Source organism: Clinocottus analis, unplaced genomic scaffold (genome assembly GCF_023055335.1).
Source record: "Clinocottus analis isolate CAN_PGR_092001 unplaced genomic scaffold, fCliAna1.0.p SCAF_33, whole genome shotgun sequence".
NCBI lineage: Eukaryota > Metazoa > Chordata > Actinopteri > Perciformes > Cottidae > Clinocottus > Clinocottus analis.
Window position 1 is genome coordinate 1192167 of NW_027176076.1, and position 20526 is coordinate 1212692.

The 20526-nt window shown below is 40.0% G+C and overlaps 1 protein-coding gene across 1 annotated transcript; it reads left to right on the top strand.

Moving 5' to 3' along the window:
* The first annotated feature begins 941 nt into the window (after positions 1 to 941).
* On the top strand, positions 942 to 19929 carry LOC137798976 (polycystin-1-like protein 2). The gene is made up of 41 exons (XM_068596036.1): positions 942 to 1257; positions 1833 to 1991; positions 2082 to 2270; positions 3143 to 3253; positions 3718 to 3865; positions 3952 to 4181; positions 4268 to 4678; positions 4774 to 4901; positions 4999 to 5137; positions 6060 to 6258; positions 6368 to 6479; positions 6567 to 6708; positions 7848 to 8060; positions 8666 to 8808; positions 9170 to 9349; positions 9463 to 9600; positions 9887 to 10033; positions 10113 to 10237; positions 10330 to 10450; positions 10924 to 11052; positions 11133 to 11358; positions 11525 to 11715; positions 11826 to 12056; positions 12533 to 12634; positions 12756 to 12934; positions 13046 to 13192; positions 13310 to 13509; positions 14138 to 14352; positions 14440 to 14659; positions 15061 to 15533; positions 15897 to 15993; positions 16073 to 16213; positions 16296 to 16481; positions 17037 to 17367; positions 17858 to 17991; positions 18086 to 18213; positions 18297 to 18457; positions 18990 to 19200; positions 19329 to 19430; positions 19517 to 19648; positions 19759 to 19929. Exons 1-41 carry the CDS (start codon positions 942 to 944, stop codon positions 19927 to 19929), a joined length of 7458 nt encoding a protein of 2485 aa, XP_068452137.1.
* Positions 19930 to 20526: the final 597 nt, after the last annotated feature.

A 20526-nucleotide genomic window follows, 5' to 3' on the forward strand; every position in this document is an offset into this window, starting at 1 on the left:
AATATGTCTTCTTTATGTAAAATGTTTGAGCCCAGACTGGCTGTTAGTGAGGTACAGAAGAGAAGACAAAATACAAAAACATTACCTTTTCAACTGCAAAGTATTCAATTTAACCATAATATAAGCGAATAGACTTTCATCACTGCATACATTTTAAACTCGTCATAGCAGAAAAAACATAAGTGGATGTAATAACAGTAATGATAGCTCCGTTCATGTGTTCCAGTTAAGCAGTAAGCGAGCATGTATAATACCAGGACTCTGAAACTAAAGCAGCTTAAGGTAATTCAGCCATCATAATTCTGTTATTTACACTTGTGCTTTTCCTGCTTTTACATGTCATAATGTCTCATGTATAAAAGAAAACCCCTGCATAATTAAATGCATTAATTAGTTAATTTAATTAAAATACAGTAGCTATTGCGTAATTAGTAACACCTGGCCTTTTTCGGTTTGCCATTAAAATGTCTGCTGATATTTACAGAAAAGGGAATTCATCATAGAAATAACATTTTAACCTATTATTGTCAACCCCCTAAAAAAGTAAAGGCTAGCACCTTTTAGTTCAACATTACAATTTAGTCTGAACAAGAGCAGAGACAGCTAAAGCCTTCAGCTCCTATTAAAGTTCAGGTTGACATTTTCACGGTTGGAACAAGTCGGAATGAGAAGCTTATCTCACTCTGCAGGTTGTGGAGCCCTACGTTAATGGAGGCAGAAGAGTAATCTGTTGACAGTGGGCTTTAGTCCCCTTTCACTACAGCTCTGAGCTTTGTTTATACAAAAGAATTATGGGCACAATACAAAGCTGGACAGACATCAAGGAAGCAACCCTAATGTCAGAAATCATCCTGAAGTGCCGACTAGTGTCAGAATTACTGACGTCAAAGCCCTTTAAAGACGATGTTACCAGAGAATCTGAACAGTGTACAGATGGAACGATGAAGAGCACCATGTTCCCCACACTGACTTTGATGGTTCTCTTCCTCTCTTTCTCTGCTCAGGAGGATCCAGAAGCTCTATCCTGCCCAGAATACCAGGAGGGTTTTGACGGCTCTTGCTACGAGTTTGTGGGTCAATCTCGATCCTTCCTCAGTGCCCAAAGGTGGTGTGAGAGAGGTGGAGGACACCTCGTCTTCATCCTGAATGAGGAAACACAACAGTTCCTAGAGAAGCACCTGGACCCGGAGAAGGACTGGTGGCTCGGGTTGGCACCTGCAGCTCCAAACCTCACACTCGACTCCGCTGCCACCAAAGGTGAGAGGGCATGTGGGTGGGAAATAACTGTAGACACTGCATTACTGATAAAGTCTGGATATAGATTTGTAGTGAGTTTATACATTTCTGATGTTGTCAATTTCCCTGAAACCTACTAAGTACCATTTTAAAATTGTATAAATGTATAAATCTGTAATCAGGAATCATAGCCAGTAATATCAGAAATGAAAATGATCCCAGCAGCTGCTATCTCATTGGGCAGCTTGCATGTCCTTTTTATAGATCTGTAATGTGTTTGTTTACTGACATTTGTTGAAAGACTGGCACATTTTGATATCTCCCTCAAGCAGCAGGTGTTCAGAGAGATATTCCTCATTCATTTGAGCTTTTCAATAGGTTTGCTGTCAAGTGGTCTGATTTACAAATGTGTCTTTATGTCTCTCAACAGAGAATGAGTCTGCATCATTTATTCACCCTGTCACCACCTCAATATATTGTCTTGTTTTTTTTTTTATTATCCCTAAATTGCATCTTTACAGAAAGAAAAGATAAGGAAAACGACCTTGTCGGAACATCTGTGGATTAAAGAGCAGTGTTTTTGTGTCCTTTCCCAGGTTCCTTGGCATGGCTGGAAGGCTCAGATGTCAGCTATAGTAACTGGTTGAACATGCCAGAAGCACAAGCAGCCTGCGGCCATATCTCCAGACATGCAGACTTCCAGTGGGAAGCAGCAGAGAACTGCAGCCAAGAGCTCAACTTTATTTGCCAGTATGGTATGTAATTATAAATAAATTGTTGAAAAGCATCACAGTTATGTTTTGTTTGCTCTCCTTATATAATTCCTGATATTCTTTTTTTGTCAGATTCTGAAAGATCTATCGCATGTGATGGCCAAAATGCAACATTGCAATGTGGTTCTGGTCAAGTCATAGTCATAGATGACAGCTTCTATGGTCGAAAAACAATTCACTACTGCAGATCCAAGCTTACAGCCTCACCCACATCCTCCCAGGAGGAGTGCAGCTGGATAGATGTGATGGATTCTGTAACAGGTATTGTTGATATAAATGTACAATAGATTAGGTTACTCGTCATTTACATTACAAGATATTTACTTAATTTACTGGTACTTTAAATAATAGAATATTTGGTTGAAAGGGATATTTGTATTTACTTACTGTACGCTATACAAACTACATCATTGTTTCATGCTTTGTGTCAGACAAAAGGATTACATTTACAGAAAAGACATTAGGCAAATCCCCTTTGAGGTGCTGAATAGATGGGCTTTAGGGTAAATAAATATTAATTCACATTCATTCATATCAGTCTGTAATTACATGTAGTTCATGTAATTACTAAGCAAGTAGTGGTGTTCCTGCTTATGGTTAATACACCTCTTGGAAGAGCGATTAGACCCTCTCATTAGAGGGCTAAAGAAAGTTTAACCAGATTAGTTCAATTCAATAGGATGAAAATTGAACACACCTTTGTGTCACACAAATCACTTGAGCACTATAAACACTTTAATTCATCTCCTGGTGCAATATCTACTACGTTTAAGTCAGTTTAAGTACTTTTATACAAATTGTTTTTTCCATTTGTATATTTTTCATTTCATTTGTATATTTTTATTCCATCTGTATATTTACATAATCTTTTTACTGGTAATTTTTAATTTTGTTTCATTACCGTTCTACTGTTTATTTATATTACTTGATTTTTTAAATCTTATTTACTTGTGAGCAGTGCTGCTGTAATCCTGCAATTTCCCCATTGAGGGACTAATAAAGGATGATCTTATCTTATCTTTCATCTTATACTTTTTAAACCTACTACAAAAACATTTCCATGGCCTTTTGATCAGTGGTGTTAAAAATAATCCAATCCAATTGTCATTTACTTGATGTATGTGTCATTCCAGCCCATTGCCATAGTCTGCAGGCTTGCCAGGCTCCAGTGGATTTGAGCTCTTTTGGTGAACCATGTCCTGTCCTGGGAAGTTACCTGTCTGTGGAGTACACCTGCAAACATGGTCGGATTTCACTTCCACTATACATCAACTTTATCCCTCTAAAATAACACTTTAAATCATTATGAGTTAAATCAGATTGGACAATCTTGTGCCATGTACCAATATATTTAATGTATTGTTTTACTACCTGTATGTGTAGTTCACAGCTACTTTGGGTTGAGCCATAAGAGTGGCTGATGTCGTCACCCTCAGACTATGTTCTGTATGTACTGCGTTCCTCTTTACATGGCTGAACCACATTTCACTTCATTGCTCACAGAGCTATGTAGCCTCTCAAGCTCAACTTGCCTGTTGACTCTTAACTTTATTGCATGATTGCATTGCTGGCATGACGAGCAGAGTGAACTTAGATGAACTACAATGTAATTTACAGGAGTTAACGCCAGGATGCATTATGCTTGTGATGAAATGTTCCTGCTCATTATGTTTGGGGAAAACCTCTCTGAAACAACGTTTCCTCTTAGGACTCCACTTGTTGATGAGCAAGCTGGCGGCCGTCTTTGATAATGTCACCATCACTGTGAAGTGGCTCCTCAATCCTTTTCAGGGGAACCTCACATGCACACTGAATGCTGGAGATGGTCACACTATTGATCCATACAGCCCAGCAGAGTGAGTAAGACTTGGCATTCAACCAGACAGTGGGATAGGTTCTTATTAATTTACTGTGTTTAAGCTTTACACTACCTGTCTCGCAGGATGGAAAGCACTGTGATGCACAAATTCACCCGTCCGGGTGTTTACATGGTTGGAGTGGAGTGCACTACCAGTGACTGGCATGTCACAGCTCAGAAACTAATAACTATTCAGCAGCCTGTTGGAGAGTTTGGTGCTATTAAGTGCTATAGCAGGAATATGTCAACAGGTGGCACTAAATGCAATGTGCTTCATGGCAGGCCTCTTCAGATCCAGGTTATGGTAGAGGCAGGTGAGTCGGTTTAGCACTGTAGGAATTAAATGCTTCCAATAAGTCACCAAAATGCAGAATAATTTGATTTATTTTTTCATAAATAGGTACAAATGTCTCCTACACAATTCAGCATGACGGCTATTTGGTTGCTAACTTGTCAGTGGAGAATGGGATCGCACCCCACAACATTACACTGAGTGGAAGTGTGGTGGAGGAGCTCGGTCGCGGCTGCCACAACCTGACTCTAACCGCCTCTAACAGGGTCACAGCTCACACAGTGTCCACTGATCTGAAGCTGTGTCTGCTGGAGCCCATTGAAGGCCTTCAGGCCGCGATGATAGCAGAGGGAGACTTGTGTCCAGACTCCACTGATCTCATCATTGGTGTTTCGTTGGAGCGGGGAGCCCCTGCGGAGCTGCTCTTCAATCTGACTGGAGCCAGCGACACACTCTCTGAGAATAGAAACATGCTTAATGGCAGCTTACAAGCTTACACATTCTCCAGCCCACTCGAAGGTACTTACAGCTCAAGCTGTGCTGTAATTAAATGAATACAATCACCCATAGTGTGTAATACACATGTTCAATGCTCTCAAACTCTTTTGGTAAAGGGCCGTTGAAGGTGACGCTACAAGCAGTGAATGCCCTCTCTGCCTCTGAGGTGGACGTGGACTTGGAGAACATACTTCGGGCTTGCCAGAATCACTCAGACTTTTCACCAGATAAACATGGAAACACAGTATGTTGAAGATTAGTATCAAACAATAATGATCTGTGTATATATAGAGGTGTTTGCTTGTTTCTGTAACAGCACAATCCTTTGGTTTCATCTCCAGACAGGTAGTGTGAGTGTCGACAACTTGAAGATAACTGCGACTCCGGACACGTTAGTTGACTCCACTCAGAGTGTCACACTGAGTGTAACTGGAACTGAATCGTTGGCCAGCAAAGGACTCACATTTGAATGGAAATGTAGTAAGTACCACAATTAATTGAAGACTGATCATTTTAAATACATAAATCTGGATTAAAGCGATTACAGGGGTGAGCACGATTAGAAAAACACAATCCAAAACAATAACTTGTGAAGCTTTGAATGCTCAGTGTTTGTAACCGTGAGAACATTTCCATAAACATTATGAATCCTGTTTTTATTCTTTGTCCTGAGTCTTATCCTGATTTTGATCATTTTCATGATGTGCATTTCACATCAAATCTGACAGACCCATTCAGCTCTCAATATACATGATTATAACAGGTGTCAGATAATTTATCTGACTTTGTGTCTTTGCGGAAACTCGCTGTTTGGTTTCTGGCTGTGTGGACAGACACTGCTGGATGAGATTTCACCAGTAATTTGGACAATAAGAGGACCAGTACAATGCATCCAGTGTTCAACCTTCACTTTCATTTAATTATTACTGGAGTCAGACTTTCAGTCTCATTTTGGTGTAAATCATCATTACATTCTTACAATGATCAAACTGATGCGAAACCTGCCTAATATCTAATGTCTTCACTATTCTGGTTATTCTGGTTTCTGTTTGTACAATCCAAAGAGCATATTTTGGTTTCTCAAAACCGAGACAAGTGCTTGCCCAGATTTCTGCAGACACGATATGATATTAACATGTTACCTACAAACACAGAACATCCAAAACCTTTGATTATAACTGGTGCACATGTGTACGCACTCACAGGTGTTGCTTCAATGTTCAATTGCATGGTTGTTTATGAGATTGTATCTTGTGGGGATGCTCTACTGGGTTACATGTTCTTGTTATTTTGTCCACTTCCTATAAATATAATGATACTGTGATTCAGGATTTTTTTCTCTGTGAAATCTTTATTGTTGGGATGCTATTTTAATGCTATGTTTCTGCTTCTTTCCACACAGAAGGAAACTGCAAATGCAGAAACAAAACAACGGGTGAAACTCATGTAATTGAAAAAGATTGCCTTCCAAATCCCTTTGATATTTTCAAATACACTTTAAATGTGAGGCGAACAACCTGGTTTAGGAAATGGGTTGACTTTGCTTCAGCTTCAAAGTGCATAACTATTGCACCTAAAGAATTCACAAATGTCACCATCAGGTAAACAGGGGTTTACAGTAAATGCTGCTCAAATATACTCAATATCATTATTTTGCAGGTTTTATGAATACTGGAAATGGCATTTATACAACTACTTTTATTCTTGCAGTTGTGACGACTGTGCTTCAATAAATGTGAACGATGATGTGAAGGTCAGACTGCGCTGTGTGACAACTTGCCCAGATGTAGTTTGGAATATTGAGGACCCCAAACCTTTGGTGGTAAGACTGGAACAGCAACTTGAATTGATTTGTGACAGTGGCATAAGTGAATGATGTCTCAATTATTAACTGATTTTCTTTTCCCAGGATAACCTTAACAAATGTTACTCCAAAGTAGGAATGAGGCCACTAATTGAGCGGCAGGATGGCAACACTGAATATTTTGTACATAGCCAACATCTGAAAGTTTCAAGGGACGCATTGCACAACATCAGTGTGATTGCTTATGGTACGTTTAGTCACGATGTTCATTTCGGCAATGAGAACATCTTCTTAATTAGGAGTCTGGAGTTTGTGAGCCAACAAAATGGTTATTTTTATGCCCAAATTAGGTTCATTCTAACATAAGGTAAGATATACTTTAATGAATTTGTCTTGGGCTCCCAGCCGCTGCTTAACACAATGCACTTGCCAGCGTCACAATCCAGACGCACGCATGAAATGTAAATCATCCAATTATGCATAAACATGCTTAAATACACATGTTGACAGGCGTGATAATAAATACGCAAGTCACAATATATTAGTTATTTAATAATATCCTATAATACTATCTAATGCTAACTGTGTAATATTTCTTCATGATTTCTTTGTACAAATTGAGGCTACAGATTTGCAATCTGCCTGAAGACAACAGCTGGAATGGGTTTAGAATATGTGTTTCGTCGTTGGGCCAAACTCTCTGTTCCTCCACAGAAAGTTCATACAAAGGCTGCAGATAGTGTTCTTTTTCCAAAGTGATCTTCATGGCCGTTGGAACGTAGACTTTCACTGTACTGGCATTACATACTTGTATGCCATGTCGCGTTAAACTGTCTAAAATCATTTGATAACACAGAGTCATGAGTGCACTCGTAACACCGTCGAGTCTAAGCCTTCTCAAAAATTACATCATCATACATATCAGTTTAAAAAAAGTTTCCACCATGCACATACCGCGTAAACGAGCTGTCAATGTAGACACCAAGATAATTTTATGAAGACACCTTTTTTATTTTTTCGTTCAAATCAACATAGCAGGATGGTCAGAGCAGCGGCCGTGTTACCGTTTAAAACCGGGCTAACCTCAGTTAAGAATCTAGAAAGTGAGGTGGAGCCATGAGGTGAGGTTTCAGTGACGTCTAATACAACGCTACGAAGCATAAAGAGCAAGGGTGAATTAGTTAAATTTAACAACTAGATATAGTATATGTACAGTTGTAAAATGTAAGTAGTAAACAACGTAATGCTTCACCCAAACAAACAACTCAAAATTACCTTTTCTTTTTGCTTAAACTGAAATACATCATATATTATACTAGTTTTTTAACCTCTGGCTTTGAAAGAAATTGATTGACCACATGTATGTTTTTTTTCTTTTTTTTACAGGCAAGGATATGCCAGGTTTTGCCAAGTACACTTTCCCAATACCAGGCCCTGAGCCAACTGAACCAGCTGCTACAGAGGCTCCTGCAGACAATCGGCCGCCTTCATGTAGCATCTCTCCACCGTCAGGATCAGTTCTCGATGCTTTTGACATCACCTGCAAATCAAGCTCTTTCTGCTCCACAGGCTGTTTGTATTGCTTTAAAACAGACACAGGTGAGATCATGCTTGGTTACCGCTTAGTTTAATTCACTTGCGTCACAAGGCAGTCTTTAAATAATGTACAGCACTTTAAATCTGCTGGCTGGAAGTGAGGAAAAGGCAGATTAAGGGTTGTGTCAATTCGTTGTTTTATGCATGTGTGACACATATCCCAAAGTAAGAAAAGTTTTAAATTAATTGGTGAGACTGAGATGTAAATTCCCCTTCTACTAAAAAAAAATGGTTGTATTTATCGTTGCTTGACTGCACCATGCAGAGTGATGATGAATATGTGCACAGTTTGATACCAGATAGCAGACGTCTGTTCATCTGCTGCAGGAGAAATTGCTCTTTGCTTACATTAAATCTCAGTTGTAGACGTTGAACCGCGATTTTGTGTCATCACAACTAGTTTGAATTTTTAGCTTCTTCAAAATTGTTGTAGATAAATAATAAATGTGGATTGAATTTAATGAGAATGGCTTAACTTTGAAAATGTCCTTTCCTCTAAAACATAGTTGCCTGTGATTAATGCTTAGGCCATTTAGTAACATCTATGCAGAAAAATAATTAAGAATTCCTTACAACAGTTTTACTGATTGGTCCCTTTTGTCTTTAAGGAAAACATCTGCGCTGCAGTAACGCAAATGAAGTGAAATCTATCTTCCTGCCTCTCGGAGATAAGAACAACAACTACAGTTTGTCTGTCGTCGTGACTGTGAAAAATAAATATGAGAAAGCCAGCACTACTGTCTCCACTCAGGTGTGTCATCTATCAGCATCTTGTGGAAACAAGATTTGGATGTATTGCCCCAGAGGGAGTTGTTTTTTTTCACAGCCAGTATACAGAAACAGCACTACATTAAATCATCATGTATTCATTAATCGATCAGAGATCACAACAGAGCCAACAAGGAATATTGTTCCGGCTGTTATTGCAGATGGCAAAGGCCTCTGCTGAAGCAACTCCTCTACATTTTAGAGCCCTGTATCTCCGACTGGATGAAAGTAATGTGACGTGTTGATTAAGGGGATCAATCACTCACAAGACGTAACCGTTTAAAAACAGGTTGTCCTTCTGAAAGTCTTTGAATCGTTAAGAGTGACTGCTTCTGTCCCTCAAGGTTCGAAAAAGCAGCTCGAGCACATCTGTGGAGGATCTCCAATCGGCAGTGGAGGACAGTGTGAGTCAGTTAGAGCAGCAGGGTCTTCTCTCTGGTGAGGCACTCGGACAAATATTTACTTCAGTTTCTGATATGCTGAATACAGACGACGGCCCAAATCAGAAGGATGCAAGGACGGAGGTAACAGCATGTGGTTTATGTTGAAACTGTCGTGATATATTGCTGTGATATTTGTTGTACTGTGTGCGAGTGGAGTGCACCATGGTGGTGATCAGCCCTTCCTCCTCTTTCAGCTCAGAAAGCTAATGCTGACCAAAATGGTAACAATTCTGCTGGACTCACCCAGCAACACGACTCAGGAAGTGCAAGTGGCGGCCAGAGTTGTGGCTGGACTCACCCAGCGCCCAGACGAGCTCAGTCCCTCTGCTCAAGTACAGTACCGTAAATCAGCTTAGAGTTAAGAAAATGTGGTACAAACACTTTGTTTTGAGACATTGTAAGAGGAGGCTTCAGTCTGAAGTTCACGTCTCAAAACAAAGGAATACATTTTCAGGATGCAGCATTTTCAAATTTGAACTGCCATCCTCAGCCTGAGTGACCCGTGAAGAACATTTTAAATATGGAAAAAATATTTACATAAGGTGTGGATACATATTCATCACCACTTTTGAAAGATCAACTGTAATCTTTTCTGTTTCTGTGTTACATCCTCTCCAGGAGGAAGCGGGTTCCTTGTTGCTCGACCTCAGCTCCTCCCTCAACATTCTCAGTGTTAATCAGGACAAAGGAGATGAAGGAGAAGTTGTGCAAGCAGCTACACCAATAGTCGAAGCAGCCAGTAATATTTTGAATGTTTCGTCAAATGTAAGAACAAAAGTATCACTGATATTGTTAAATATCTGTTTTTTCAGACACCAAACATCACATCGTATGTTTTCCTCAGAAAAAAGTCTCAGCCTTTCTTCTTACGGGGATAAGCAATGTTCAAAGTGCTTTGCTGAATAATAAAATGCTGGATGGAGACCCTGCCATCATTGATTCTGGTCAGATCAGTGTGTACGTCAACAGGTAAGAGATTACTGACACTGGCCTGAGCTTGTACTTAAGAACAAACTAGGGTTTACTGAAATTACGAACAATTTTGATTCTGCTTCCTGCAGATTGTCTCCAGAAAAGATGCAAATGCAGGAAGTAAATGTCCAGAAGAACAGCTCCTCCAGATTTTCCTTCCCCGCACTGCCTGCTCATATTGTCTCTCCAGAGGAGCCAGTTGATGTCAGGGTACGTAGTGTGCAGTGAAGATGCTGATACAGCCAGATAAATTGTCATCGTGACCTCTTTTTAAAGTATTTAGTGGTCAAAGTCTGCTTTTATCTGGAGTATGATTGATTGATTCAATCAACAGATCTGTAAACTGAGTTTTTCCACAAAGAATCACACAAAAACACCACTTTAAATATTGTGTTTACCAGAGATTTGCTCTTACATTTCTTGAAAATATGTCATTCAGCAGGAAAAACCATACAAAGTGACTAGATTGATTGAAGAAATATTTGTAGACGAAGACCAACACGACTAAGCAGTTCTTGCTATCATCTACAACTGTAGACCCAACAGAAAAAGACTGAACAGCAATGTCTGTAAAAAAAAATCTAGATTAGGGCCATTTTAGATTCGGTCTTCTTCTTTTAAGTCATCAGAGTTTTGCAAAATTCGATTTTAACATAAAGCAACATATTTTCCCCTCTTTCTAGATGATGAGTTTTGAGAAGAACCCATATTCTTGGAAGGAGGAAAACATCACAGGAACCGTAGGATCTATTTCTCTCACCAGAGTGAACGGCACTGTCATTTCTGTCAAGAATTTACCCAATGAGATAGAGGTAATGTCTCCTTGAGAGATAGTCTTACTTTGGATAACATCAGTGGATTGTTCAGCCTAATGTGTTTTCTGGGTTTTCAGATATTCCTACCAAGGCTTGATGTTGGGCAGGAGAACAGCACGGTCCTGGATCTGGCCAATTTCAGCACATTAATAATTAACGTTCCTTCGCCGGATGTAACACTGGTGCTGAAAATGGAGCCGTCTGAAAACATATCTTTAATGCTGTTCCTGGGATATAAAGATTATCCAAATGATGAGAATTATGTAGCAAAGACTCAAATGCCTCTAGAAAACGCCAAAGGAGGTAAAATTAAAACTACCTGACTTACTTTTTGTGGAGTACCTAATATGACTGAAAGTCACATTTACATTACATGCATGGTTATCACAATGAGAGAATTAGCCAGATCCATATGTGTAAACCTCCATTTGTTTGTGTTTGTATGAATATATCTGCAATTTTAACACAGTGGAAAAATACACCTGGGTGCTGAGTCCCAAAGACAGAACAGGAGAAGTTGGAGAGCACTACCTTTTGATGAAGCCCATTGTTGAGCCAGGCATCAAATACATGAATGCCACAGTGACTGTCATTTCCATTGCTGCCCAGTGCAAATACTGGAATGAAACTGAGTCGTCTTGGAGTGAAGATGGCTGCAGGGTAAGTGCAAAACAAACACATCCACAGTGGTTGTATCATTGTATGTCTTGTGCATTAACCTTTAAAAATGAGCTGTGAAGTCTGACCAGCTGGTTTTCCTTTTTCTTCAGGTCGGTCCACTCACAACCACTCTGGTTACTCACTGCCTCTGTAACCACTTGACTTTCTTTGGCAGCTCCTTCTTCGTCATGCCAAACTTAGTTGATGTGTCACGCACTGCAGAACTTTTTTCTACGTTCACTAACAATCCTGTGGTGGTGTGTTTTGTGGGGTCCATCTTTGCTGCCTATCTCCTGGTGGTCATATGGGCACGCAGAAAAGACATCCAGGACTCAACAAAGGTGATTCTCTGTGCAGACTGTCACAACTTTATATTGTTGATTTGAAATGCCATACCATTTGGGAAGTCTGATTCAGATGTTTGGGCTCACACATATATTATGATAGCCTCAAAATATTAGTGCTTGGCAGAATTTTAGGTATCTGTATCCTGAAATGCAACATCCCTGTTCATGTCAAGTTGGCCTTTTTCATAAAATTCAGTGAGGTCATTGAATGTTTTGTGTATTAAACCTTGTTCTACAAAGTAACAGGTGACATCAGCTACATTTAAAGACATATGAAATACATTTTTCTCCGTAATTACTGAGATATTACTCATGCAAATTTCCTGTATTCAACACCAGCTCTGAACCTCTAGAAAAAGCACTTACATTACGATACTAAAATATTCAAGCCGTTTACGATTTAAATGCTTCATTAATCTTATATTTAATATATATAGTTGTGTAATGTTTACTTGTTCATTTAATTGTAGGTCAAGATAACGGTGCTGGAGGATAATGACCCCTTGGCTGAGTATCATTACATACTGAATATCAGCACAGGTCATCGGCATGGTGCATCCACCTCCTCCCAGGTCAGCAATATCTGATAAAGCCGAGAGAGGACATACAGTAACAACACCTGTCTGCTGCTTCTGTTGCATTTGTATGATGCTGACAACTCTGTCCATCCTGATTGACCTTTTTTGGTTTTAGGTGACGATAACCCTTCTGGGCACAGAGGGAGAAAGTGAGCCCCATCACCTGACAGACACTGAGAAGCCAGTGTTTGAGAGGGGTGGGGTTGACATGTTCCTGCTGACAACACACTTTTCCCTTGGCGACCTGCAGAGCATCAGGCTGTGGCACGACAACTCTGGAGCACATCCTGCATGGTACGGGTTAGAGGGCAAGATGTTGTGACACCAAAGAGGATTAAATCATGAAGTTCGGCTTGTGTTTTTACCATTACTACTTACATAAGATGAAAATATAAAATATTACAGGTATGTCAACAAAGTAATGGTGCAAGATCTGGAGAGTGGGCAGAAATGGCACTTCCTGTGTAATTCCTGGCTGGCTGTAGATGTAGGAGAGTGCGCTCTTGACAAGGTCTTCCTAGTAGCCACCGAGCTGGACTTGAAGAAGTTTAGGTAAGACCAGCAATGGACCTGGTGAAAACACATTACCAAGGAATCTGACTTGAGTCTGTGATTTATTATTTTGCCCGAATCCAAATTTCCTTTCTTTCCCCCAATACTTCTTTCAAGTAACCTGTTCTTCATGAAGACTGCTAAGGATTTCAGAGACGGCCACATCTGGTTCTCTGTCATTAGTCGGCCTCCCTGCAGCACTTTCACACGAGTGCAGCGAGTGTCCTGCTGTTTTTCCCTGCTGCTTTGCACCATGCTGACCAGTATCATGTTTTGGGGCGTCCCCACTGACCCTTCTGAGCAAACCATGGACCTAGGTAGGTAACAAAATATAAAACCTCTACAAACTACCTATAGACTACGTCAATAAGATGTAAAACTTTGATTACTTTTCTATACAATAGGATACTTTCAAATTAGTTCTTTAAATCCAACTAAAACTCCCCCTATACACTCACAGAAAAGTTGTGATTACCCCTGTGGCGTCTGCCCTCACACAATGATACCAGCACACTTTGTTTTGGAGGTTCTTGATGTTTTTATTGAATAGCACCTCCTAACTGCCTGTGACTCAGGCTCTCTCTCTCTCTGCCAGTCATCCAGACTGTGGCTCCGGCCTCTCTTGCGCCTTTGGCCCTATTGTCGTTTATGACACAATTACTCACAGCTGAGGCCAATTATGCCTCTTCCCGGCACCGTTCTGCAGCTGAGCTCAACCACGCCCCCGCCAACACACTGGTCTTCACTATCCTCCCTCCTGAAACATCATGCACACCGGGAAAAATATTTCTTATTTATTTTCATGGCAATGACCTGGAGTAAGAAAAATATACTGCTGTAGACTGCTGAATGGATAGATTAGTATTGAAATAAAGTCTCACTGAGAGAGTAATTAGAAGACCCTGACCATTACTCACATCCCTTTAAACTTGCTTTACTTTGAAGGTCACATCGAGTTCACCTGGCAACAAGTTGTGATCGGAGTTCAAAGTTCGATCATCATGTTTCCCATCAATCTCCTTATCGTGAGTATCTTCAGAAACACAAGGCCTCGAGAGAAAGACACGTGTAAACAAGGAAAGACCGGTCGAGTTTCTCCCTCGCAAACGTCTTCTCCTCAGAAAACACTGAAGGACATCACACCAGACACTGTGATCAAGGCAAGTTAACCAATATCCATATCTGGGATTTAGAAGTGGTAACACCTCTTTTCTACACCTCTTGATGGCTTGCTGTTTCTCCGTTAGGACATAAAGAAAATTGCTCAGTCACTCTCAAAGGCCATGAAGAGTCCACTCCCTCACCTGGAGCTCCGGCCTGGCCAGCCAGCGGACATCAATACGCTGCTGTCTCTGGTGGAGGACATAATCAGACAGCAGAACCGTGCAACTGGAGACTTCTACACTGACACCTCCAAGAGGGATCCCTCTATGATTCTCAGTTTACATGCAGTTAATCTAGAACAAGGTACAAAAGAAAAATCCATACTGCGCTGATATCATCTGTTTCATATTATTATTGAGTGGTCCAAAAAAAAAGGCAATGAATTGAATTAAATAACATACATTCAATCTTTAATTTACAATTCAATCTTCAGGATTCATTTTTCTTCAACAATGTTTTTCGACTTGGTTCATTTTGAGACTAAAAACTAAAAAAGATTGGATTATGGGATTATGGGCAAACTGTATCTTTTCTTTTACATACAAATCATAAAGTTGTCAATCAGACTCTCCTGATACACCCAGCCTTGTGATTGAGCGGTAAAATGATGGTGATGTAATTGGTGACATTGTCAGTGGACTAAATTGTTTTTTAGATGGCCGACCTTTGGTCTCATTTTACTTTGGTTATGTTTTTTGTTTCAGAAAACAGTGTGTTGGGGAGCCCTGTGAAGACTTCAGATGAAGTTCAGAAGAAGAGCAACAACAGCCGGTACCTGTACAAGCAGCTGCGTCATGTTGAGAAGGAGCTGGGTTTGTTGGGACTTTCTCGTTTCTCAAACCCGGACAGCTACAACCGAGCCATGCAGCAAGTTCAAGGAATGAAGGGTCTTTTGGAGTACCACCTCCACTCGTCCGGCCTGGAGGGAGACCAGCTGGACCGCAGCCCCAGTCCAGAAGAGAGCGTCAATGAAGAGTCCACCAAGAAGTGCTGTCAAGGCGGGCTGCCGTGGTGGTTTGTGCTTGTTGGTTGGATCCTGGTGATCGCAACCAGCGGTGTGTCAGGATACTTCACCATGATGTATGGGCTGACGTATGGGAAAGACCGCTCCATAAGCTGGCTTATCTCCATGATGGTCTCCTTCTTTGAGAGTCTCTTCATTACTCAACCTCTGAAGGTGAGGCATGTGATAGTGAATGTTCAGAGCAAACATGGATATCATTGCAAATGTTAAGAAAGCCATTCATTAAGTGAGCTTGGGCTTGAGACGACATTTAAAATGATAAATGGATGAATTAAAAAAAAAAGCTATACAAAAAAAAGCTGCTAACGTATTATTGTTTGTTTTTAAATAGTTCAATTGTTTTAAATTTGAGTATTTAATACAAAATATGATGTCAATCAATGAATTACTTTATAACCATTTGCAAGGCATTCTGGGTAGTCTACCTCTCGGTACAGTACATACTTACTGTATGTAATACATTGTAATACATTGATCAGTATGAGGTCCCCTGGTATTGACGTTTTTCTGTCATAGGTTCTCGGTTTTGCTGCTTTCTTTGCACTTGTTCTAAAGAAAGTCGACCAAGAGGAGTACGGAGAGCCTCAGATAGATGAGAGTCTGAGGAACACAGGTACAACTTTTACATTTATGTTGCATTTGTCTTGTGGGAAAACAAAACAAAACATGTCAGTGCAATATTCCTTTCTCAGATGATCCTGATACAGTGCGGGCAGCAAGAAGAGACAGCACGTGTAGTTTCTATCAGCCGCCACCTCCCAATGACATCGAGAAGATAAGGAACAACATGATTAAGGAACAGAAAGTCTTCGGACTAATAAGGGAGATCCTTGGTAGGAGAACCACATTGACACAATATAAGAAGCAATGTAATAAGCCATCTGATGCTGACGGGAGATGTTTGTTGTAATGCAGCCTACATGGGATTTATGTGGATGCTGCTCCTGGTGGCGTACGGTCAGAGGGACCCCAATGCTTACTTTCTGACCCAACACATCCGGCAGAGTTTCAGCAGAGGCATCTCCGACAGTATGAGTATTCAGGATATGTTCAACTGGGCAAACACAACTCTACTGAGCAACGTGTTTGGAGAGCACCTCGGTCAGTATGTTGTGTAGTAATTACCTGACGCACACGAGTAATTTGCATGACTGCATGAATTACCTTTAGTTTCTGTAAATTAGTGTTTGTCTACACGTAACAAAAATGGAAAACACATGCTGATTTTTCAGTTATCATCATTTGGTAAATAGATATGTAGCTAATATCAGCTTTTTGTTTGGCTTCGGTTGCTGTATGGTAATCTGATTTTTGTATTTGTATAAAGTTGTGCAATAGTATTGTTAAATATGATTTTATATATATATATATATAATATTTATTCACAATACCGAAAATTGTACCCTTTCTTGTGTGTTTTACTACTTTACTTATACTACATGATATCAACACTATACTTAATCCTAAACTATAAAATGAATTTAAACATTTCCTGTTATTAACCTGTAACAGTGTAAAAAAAGGCCTTGTGTGGTTCAAAATATGGAGACAGTTGTGACAAAGTCTTTACTTATTTGTTTATTTGAGTGTGACAAAACGTTGTACTGCTCTTTTCTTTAAATGTGTTCATTCTTGTTACCTGATAATCTGCCACAGGATTCATCACAGATGGAAACTCGAAGCTGGTGGGTAATGCTCGCCTTCGCCAGGTGAGGGTGCATCCAAACTCCTGCCACGTGGCTCCCTCCATGCAGCAGTCTGAGGGGGACTGTCACGCTCCGTACTCCTGGGAGTTGGAAGACATGGGCTCCTATGGTCCAGGCTGGAGCCGCTCTGAGGGCGATAACGCCTCACTGAAGCTTCACAGCCCGTGGACGTACCAGTCCCAGCGTCAGCTCAGGGCCTTCCCCATCTGGGGCAGCGTAAAGCTTTACAGAGGAGGAGGGTTTGTGGTGGATTTAGGGCCAGATTTACATAATTCCAGCAGGTAGGCATGATAAAATAGATGATATGTTAAAAGATAAGTTTACTTACCGATTAGTTGATTGATAAAATATGGACGTTACATATGTTCCAGCTTCTTAAAGGTGCAGTGTATATGATTTGGCATCATTGAACATGAAATGTGTTAGTTTTTACAAATGAATATATACTAAAGAAAATATTCTTATTAATATTATGTTCAGTTTCTGTCAATAGATCCCTGTAAATGCTAAACACAGTTCCTGTACGTTTAGGGAATTAAAGCTTTTATTGATAGCTTTTCTACAAAAGACAAAGATACTTGCAGCTTATGATAGAGAGGGAGTGTGCATAGTACAGTAATACTCCATCTTTAGATTTAATAATGCATTGTTTAACTTGTAATTAACCTCAAATTATTGTAGCAATCACACAATTATGTCACATGTTTGCCTCTGTATCAGAACTTGCCACTTCATGACATTTATAAATTGTATCATGTTGTCTCTTTCTAGATCCGTTCAGTACCTTTATGATAACACCTGGTTTGATGTGTACACCCAAGCGGTCTTTGTAGAATTCACTGTGTACAATGCCAACGTCAACCTCTTCTGTATCGTCACTCTCATGCTGGAGACCACAGCCATAGGTAAGTAGTCTATGTCCAGCAATTGTATGGGAGCTGCACAGGAACTTTAAATGTTAAAGAAAGCATGTTGTCTGTCGCCTTGTGTTTCCTCCAGGAGCTTTCCAGTTCCGCAGTGAGCTTCAGAGTGTTCGTCTTTACCAGTCGACCGCAGGCCTTCACATCTTTGTCATGGCCTCTGAAGCAATTTACTTCCTCTTCATCATTTATTACATGTTTGTCCAGGTATTAATAATTATACCTTGAATTTTACGACCATCACTGGTAATAATAATGACTTCTCACGCAAACTATTGTTCTCCTGGTAGGGAAAGCTGATGAAGCAGCAGAGATGGGCATATTTCAAGAGTAAGTTGAACCTACTCGAGCTGGCAATCATCATCCTCAGCTGGAGCGCGCTGTCTGTTTTCATCAAGAGGACTTTACTTGGGAAGCGAGACATGGAATACTACCAAAACAACAAAGACCAGTAAGCCGTTATAATAATACAACTTATATACACAGGGTTTTTTCTTAACTTTAATATGAACAACAAGTTTTGCTCATTTTCTGATTATTTTGTGTATTTCTTTTTTGGAACTGTGTGCCCCTTTTGTAGTTACCAGCACGTCATCTCTGCAGTACAGTACATGCTTTTCCCCCAATTTTACCAGTACAATCCCAGTACAATTTTACCAGTGCACTCACTTAAAGATGAAAATTGATTGATACAAAATATATGTGAGGGAAATATTGTAGTTTTACAGTGATGTGTAAGTTAGTGAAAGAAGATGTTTTGCTCAGACCTTAGACAGAAGTGATCTTCATTTTATAATTAGCATTATCTGACAAATGCTCAGAGAGAATACGTTATTTTAATTCATTTGAATATGTGAACAGAGAATCTGTTGTTTTAATTTAATTTTAACTCAATAAATAGGAAAGCATTACGATTTGTTTCCTCAACGTATTCAAAACATAGATAAATAGATTGTAAAGCATGACTCATATTCTGTCTCCAGATACGCCAGTTTCCATGAGACAGCTAAGGCTGATGCAGTGCTGGGGTATCTGATTGCCTTCCTGGTGCTATTGGCTACAATTAAACTGTGGCACCTGCTGAGACTGAACCCGAAGCTGCACATGATCACAGCCACGCTGCAGCGAGCCTGGACTGATATCTCAGGCTTCCTGGTGGTCATGACCATAATGTTCCTGGCCTACTCAATCGCTGTGAGCAGTTTCCCACACTTCAGCATCAGCATGCTGCTGGAGTCACTGCATTTCTTCCCATTTTATCCCATTTTGTTTACGTTGGTGACGATATCGTTACATTAAAACACTAATGTTCTATTTTTCAGTCTAACCTGATGTATGGGTGGAAGCTATACTCCTATCGTACTCTGCTGAATGCTGCACAGACCATGGTCAGCCTGCAGCTTGGCATTTTTAACTATGAAGAGGTTAGTATGAGGCTATTTTAAATGTACCACAGCAGATCATGACAGCTGACCCTTGTTCATTGAACGCCTTCCTTATGATCCCTCAGGTTCTGAATTACAATCCAGTGCTTGGAGCTTTCCTCATCGGTTCCTGCATTGTCTTCATGACCTTTGTGGTACTGAACCTCTTCATCTCTGTCATTCTGGTGGCATTCAGTCAAGAGCAGATCCATCACAAGGTGACTTGCCGACACTCAGTTTGAAATGCCATGTTGTAGAAGAAGTGAGATCTTTCCATTACAGATAACTTGTTACTCACTGAGTTATGCACATTTTACTGTTCTTACAGCCGTCAGAAGAGGATGAGATTGTGGACCTGATGCTGATGAAAGTCTTCAGTTTGTTTGGACTGAAATGTAAGAAACAAGCTGACGAATGCCCAACTGAGAGGCCAGTTGGTTTTTCTGCTTCAAATATTGGACCCTCAACAGTATCTTCTGAGAGTATTACTGATGGTTGACATGCTTTCACAGAGTCCCTTGCTTCACTTTTTGTTTTTGTTGCTTTGTGACTGAATTGTCTTTTCAAATCTCAAAATTATTAGCATGTGTCTCTACTGCTGTAGATATGTCCCTCTTGTTGGAGAAGCTCAAACACAGAGAAAGTAGGGTCCGAGGACGATCCTTATGTTACGCTCTGCACTGTATTTAGGCTGCTGTATATTTTGTTAAGCAAATAAATACAAAATATTCATGTGACTACTTAAACATTGTATCTGCATAAATCTGACTTGTTTCAAATTATTGCTTATTATGAAACAAGACCAAACTATTGTTATCACTTGCAATGGTAGTACACATATTACACAATTTAGCACTCACACTAATATTTAAGACAATAAATAATAAAACAATAAAATGACAAAAACGTTACATACAGTGAACTCTATCAGCCATTTTGACATGGCAGCACAGGGTAAACAGGTGTGATAACACAATAAATGGTCTCATTCAATTTAGTGTCAGCATGTACAGTACCAGGGCCCTGGCTCACCTCAATGAAATTAATGTTCAAAATGCCTGCTCTGAAATTATTAGTGCAATATATAAGAAGTATT

Coding starts and splice junctions, on each gene's coding strand:
- LOC137798976 (XM_068596036.1), top strand. CDS start 942: ATGAAGAGCACCATGTTCCCCACACTGACTTTGATGGTTCTCTTCCTC. Junction 17,368..17,857: donor GATTTACATAATTCCAGCAG/GTAGGCATGATA, acceptor GTCTCTTTCTAG/ATCCGTTCAGTACCTTTATG. Junction 19,431..19,516: donor GCATTTTTAACTATGAAGAG/GTTAGTATGAGG, acceptor ATGATCCCTCAG/GTTCTGAATTACAATCCAGT.